General features: G+C 28.2%; 2 protein-coding genes and 1 long non-coding RNA gene across 4 annotated transcripts in view; 2 read left to right on the forward strand and 1 right to left on the reverse strand.

The window, feature by feature from the left end:
• Positions 1-745: 745 nt before the first annotated feature.
• Positions 746-2434, reverse strand: LOC124950397. The gene is made up of 3 exons (XR_007101354.1): positions 2306-2434; positions 1235-1371; positions 746-958 (listed from the first exon to the last, which is right to left on the reverse strand). It is a non-coding gene; the product is annotated as an uncharacterized LOC124950397 (long non-coding RNA).
• A 187-nt stretch (positions 2435-2621) lies between these two features.
• Positions 2622-4339, forward strand: LOC124950392 (tetratricopeptide repeat protein 1). The gene is made up of 4 exons (XM_047497012.1): positions 2622-3086; positions 3160-3336; positions 3411-3596; positions 3667-4339. The coding sequence occupies exons 1-4, from the start codon at positions 2784-2786 to the stop codon at positions 3844-3846; spliced, it is 846 nt and encodes a 281-aa protein (XP_047352968.1). The 5' UTR covers positions 2622-2783; the 3' UTR covers positions 3847-4339.
• Positions 4340-4492: 153 nt separating this feature from the next.
• LOC124950386 (probable sodium/potassium/calcium exchanger CG1090) overlaps positions 4493-5099 on the forward strand; it is a 7819-nt gene continuing 7212 nt past the window's right edge. For both annotated transcript variants that reach the window (XM_047496994.1, XM_047496995.1), the window contains exon 1: positions 4493-5099. This exon is cut by the window's right edge and continues 592 nt beyond it. The gene's annotated coding sequence lies outside the window, so the exon portion shown is untranslated.

Below are 5099 nucleotides of genomic sequence, written 5' to 3' on the forward strand. Positions count from 1 at the left end.
AATGAAATCGAACTTAACTCTTTGCGAGCGAAAACTTTGAACCATAAGTACTTCTCAGTCTGATATATTCTTTGTATAAATATATATCGAGATATGCAATATCGTTTTTCACGAGGAACAATTTCACCATATAGTTACTGTATAGTACTACCTATTATTCTATTTTCCTAATAACATCTATCAGTATTGTCAGGAGAATGTATACTTCTACATTTTTTTTTATCTTCATAAAGACCAAATACAAATTCATCTTCTTTACTACTGCTAATACATTTATTATCAATAAAATTTTCATTTTTCTTCCTATATGATATATTTTATATTAATATAACAATACTAAATAAAATTGCTAATAATAATTTTATGAAACAATATTTAGTCTTTCTAATCAAAGCAAAATTGAAATAATGCTTTTCCCGCGCTACTTTCAGTGATATTGCATATTGCAATACAAGACAAGATAAGAAATATATTATATACATAATATATTATAATAGAATAAAAAATTATTGCGAAATAGGGAAATATAATATATGAAAATATTATCAGTGATGGTAAACGTAACAAAATTATTTTTTGCCACTATTCGTCCGCAAAGGATTAGAAGATACAAATATAATTATCTATATAACTTCAAAAATACGTAATGTTATAGAGATATATTTTATTTTAATAATAACAATAATAATTAATCGATAAATTAATCGATAAAGGATAATTGTACCTTCCATAATTCGTAGAAACAGTTCACCAAATTAACATTTTGCACGATAATGTCGAACTTTTCTGTTTTTACCAATTCAAAAATATCTTTAATAGTTGGATGAGATATGATCTTTTTACATATAAAATTCAATATGTTATGTGTAAAATACATCGATTATAGATGTTCCATATTGTTGAAAATACTCATCACGTTATTAATTCGTGCATTACATCATCGAATAATTACATCATCCTGGAAAATAGTTTTATGAAAAATAATCAGATTTATCGAAAAGTTTTATCCGTTTTTATAGTAAAATAAAATAAAAAATTTTGGTACTTTTTATTAATATATAAGCAATAATGTTATTTCTATTAATTTTTTTTTGACTATTGAAATTTTTGAATTTTTCTTCGATAAAACGACACTAACGTCCTTAAAATTGCTAATTCACTTTTTGGTAGATTTAATATTTCATTAATTCATATTTTTCGTTTCATTAATGCCATCAATGATATTTTTACATACTTTATGTGTATAATTTTACGCCAAATTATCATCCACCTTTAATATATGGATACTCGTGAAATGATGACTTCTTCGAAGCAACTCCTTTACCAAACTAGAGACCCAAATGTAATGACATTGTCGAGATACAAGTTCAACTAGTAAAATCGATAATGCAGATAATTTAGTTGCGATTAAATAAAACAAAACAATAGATATTTCATTACGTCTACAAAATGAATAGTTTCGATAAAAGAACTTCCAAAAACTAACTTTCATATAAATGCAGCGATAAAAATATATTTAAAATATATTTAACTCAAAAATAAATAAGATAAATAAAGTAAAAAGATAATTTTAAACAATTTCAGTCATAAGATCTATACATATTATTATAATGAGATGCTCGAATAATGGTAAATATAAATATTTATGATTTATCTTATTTTTATCTTTAGTTTTTATTCTATAATACACAGCCAACTTAGACAACTTGTAAATAACAAAATGACATTTCATTAACGACTACAAATTATTTTATATACAGAATATTTATATATACAGGTAATATAAATATAATATAATATATATATTTGAAATTAGACATCATAGCATTATCATGTACGAATGAGATAAGATTATATAAGAAGAAAGCGTTTATACAAGTCCGTGCTATGGTCGTGCCCCTCTGTGGAGAGACCAGTAAATAAGTAAAATGTCTATAGCTAGTAAATGTAAACGGAGTACATCCGGGACATGCTATGGATTACGTATAAACTGTTACATATAAAACTATAGAAATCAATTCGAGTCCGATGCACGGCCGGGACATGATTCTATATAAATGGATCTCTACCCTTTAATTTTATGTCGTTTTATTGTTTATAAGCCATGCATTAAGAATATGTTATAGAATGAAAACTAAATATATCAATACAAAATATAAAATATTCATATTTTCCATTATCCGAGTCTTCCATTAATATAATCTAATAATTACGAATGTAGAAGTAATGTATACGATAATATAATAATTATGAATGTATATAGAAGTAAAATTATGGAAAATTATCTTTCGAACTTATTTATTACCTTTCTTTCGTGGCTCCCTCTTCCTATAAATCGATCAGTAATTGATTAGAGATATTTTGTACGTGGCGACATTGTCTCAGTCGATACATTTAGTTCTTACAACAACAATGTATTAGACTGCCATCGTATCGTCATTAATATTTTTTAAATCGTAAATACGTTTAAATATCAATTATAAAACAGGTGATTTGCACTTTTGTTATTTTTATATTTATGTTTTATTTTTAGTAATCTCCAACAGAGGGCAATAAAGGCGACATTAGGTTGCGTCAAGTCAATTCTCTGATTCTCACAATCATGAGTATTACGCTTTAATGTGGTAGAGTGCATCATCTGTCGGTAGCATGTTGAATTAAACGAAATCGTCAACACGAACAATCTTTATTTCGTTTGACAGATAATTTCAATCGTTGTAGACGTAATAACGATATTGACCTTGTAACAAAAAACGTATTTGAAAAAAATAAGAAATATAAATATGGATAACAAATGTGAAAACGTAAAGACTAACGAAGAAATCATAGAGGAACTCACGAAAGATCTGGAAAGTTCCTGTATAAAAGAAGATGAAATTTCAATGGCCAAAGAAATTCAATATCAATCGAGTGAAAGAAATAAAAATAATTTTTCAGAGGAACCTTTGAAAGATATAATTAATAATGATGATCCGGATAATAACGAAAAGAATGACAATGCAGATTGTAAGAAGGCTGCTGGAGACTCGATAGATGAAAAATTTCTTGAAGAAAGGGATAAAAACCTCAGTGAAGCAGAGAAAGAAGTTAGTCACTTTCTTTTTCTTTTGGAATAATTTTTTTAATTTAAATGATTACAATGTGTGTTATTGTTTACAGAGTTTTAAAGATGAAGCTGAAAAACTTAAAAACGAAGGCAATACTTTTTTTAAAGATGGAGAATATATGAAAGCTATATCTCTGTATACGCAAGGTTTACAAACATGTTCTTTAATGTATAGTAAAGAACGAGCTATTTTGTATTCTAATAGAGCAGCAGCTAAAATAAAATGTTTGGTTAGGATTCTTTATTCATTTTTTTTCTATTTTATTTAGTATATATTAAATTAATTTATCATGTATCTTTGTAGGCTGAGAAAGAATCAGCTATATTGGATTGTACAAAAGCAATTGAATTAAATCCAAGCTATGTAAAAGCTTACGTAAGGAGAGCACAATTATACGAAGAAACAGAGAAATTAGATGAAGCTTTAGAAGATTATAAAAAGATTTTAACGTTTGATTCTAGTCATACCGAAGCTAATTATGCAGTTAGAGTAAGTTACATATACTTTACCATTCCGACTACCATAAAAATGATTTATTATAACTTTTACATTATTTCAGAGGTTACCACCTTTAATACATGAAAAAAATGAAAAACTGAAGGCAGAAATGTTGGGTAAATTAAAAGACCTTGGTAATATGGTATTGAAACCATTTGGTCTTTCCACAAATAATTTTGAATTACAGAAAGATCCAAATAGCGGTGGATATTCTGTAAAATTTCATCAAGCTCCTAGATAACAAGCGTAAATAAATGTTGTAAAACAAAAATATACGATCTGGAAAAAATCAATGAACAGAGCCAGACATATTTATAATAATTTATGCGAATTTCGCTAAGTTCTTCGTTCCTTAAAAAGATGTATACATTGTGAACATAAATAGCTAAAATAAACATAAAATCGTAATAAGTGAAATAAAACCGAAGATTTCAATTGCAAGAAATATAGTAAAAATCGAAAAAATAATTCGTCATATTGAATGAAGCTTTAACTAAACAGTATGAAGTTAACCAATTGATCGTATCGTTTTTAGATGTTCCGTCAACCTCTTCGTTAATTGTAAATTCGTAACGCTTTCAGAACTTATATTATATTATAACGCTTGTAAACCGATGGAAGCGATGTAAGTAAACTAAAAATATTTCTTTTAGCCGCTATAAATATTAATAATAAACTTCCAACGATGATAACCAAAGAATGGTTGCAAAATAAAATATTAATATGAACGATAATTTATCGAAAGAACAATATTGTCTATTACATGGAATCCATTACATCAAAATGACATTTTTAAGATAATAGTTCGAAAAAAATATAGGCAAACGAACGGCCCATATTAATCTAATCGAATAGCAAAAAGTGAATGAGTGGAAAGTTAAAAAAGATAATAGCCAATTGCATGTCGCCGATTCGCGCATGCGCAATACGTTATATATATATTTATTATGTAGCTCACATATGCAAGGGAGAGCATTGCATTTTCTGCGCCTCGTATATTTAACTTTGTGGAAGGGGAAGCAATCAAACGAAGGGGAAGTTGCACCCACCACCTGCAGTAAAGCAGCGCGCGCGGTTAGAAACGGTTGAATGTTTGCGCACGGCTTAATGTTGTTTTACTTTTTTCATCGGTCGAATGGAGAAACAATAAACTATTCTAAAAAGGAAGACTTTACAAAAAATCTCATCGAAATAGAAATTATTTAGATACATTGAATCGCGAGCGCGACTATATTCGCCGATAAAATAGAATGCGATAACGGACCGATAAATAACGATTAAAGACGATTGTTCTCTTGCGTTACGTCGGACGAATGACGTCACAAAAAGGATGACCGCGTGGGTGTCTCGCGAATCACCTCGATTCTCTGACGGGGTTGAATTTTCAAATACAATTGATCCGTAGCAAATGCGCGTAACAAGAGATTTGGAAGGAAATAAAGAACAAAAGAGGACAAATTCTTCGATTGGTTGGTGTCAAAGAGAAAGAAGGAA

Source organism: Vespa velutina, chromosome 7 (assembly GCF_912470025.1).
Source record: "Vespa velutina chromosome 7, iVesVel2.1, whole genome shotgun sequence".
NCBI classification, from domain to species: domain Eukaryota; kingdom Metazoa; phylum Arthropoda; class Insecta; order Hymenoptera; family Vespidae; genus Vespa; species Vespa velutina.

Bases quoted from the DNA above. Each gene is read 5' to 3' on its own strand.
- LOC124950392 (XM_047497012.1), top strand. From the start codon at position 2,784: ATGGATAACAAATGTGAAAACGTAAAGACTAACGAAGAAATCATAGAG. The intron at 3,087-3,159 runs GTTAGTCACTTT...TATTGTTTACAG, and splicing joins TCAGTGAAGCAGAGAAAGAA to AGTTTTAAAGATGAAGCTGA. The intron at 3,597-3,666 runs GTAAGTTACATA...ACATTATTTCAG, and splicing joins AAGCTAATTATGCAGTTAGA to AGGTTACCACCTTTAATACA.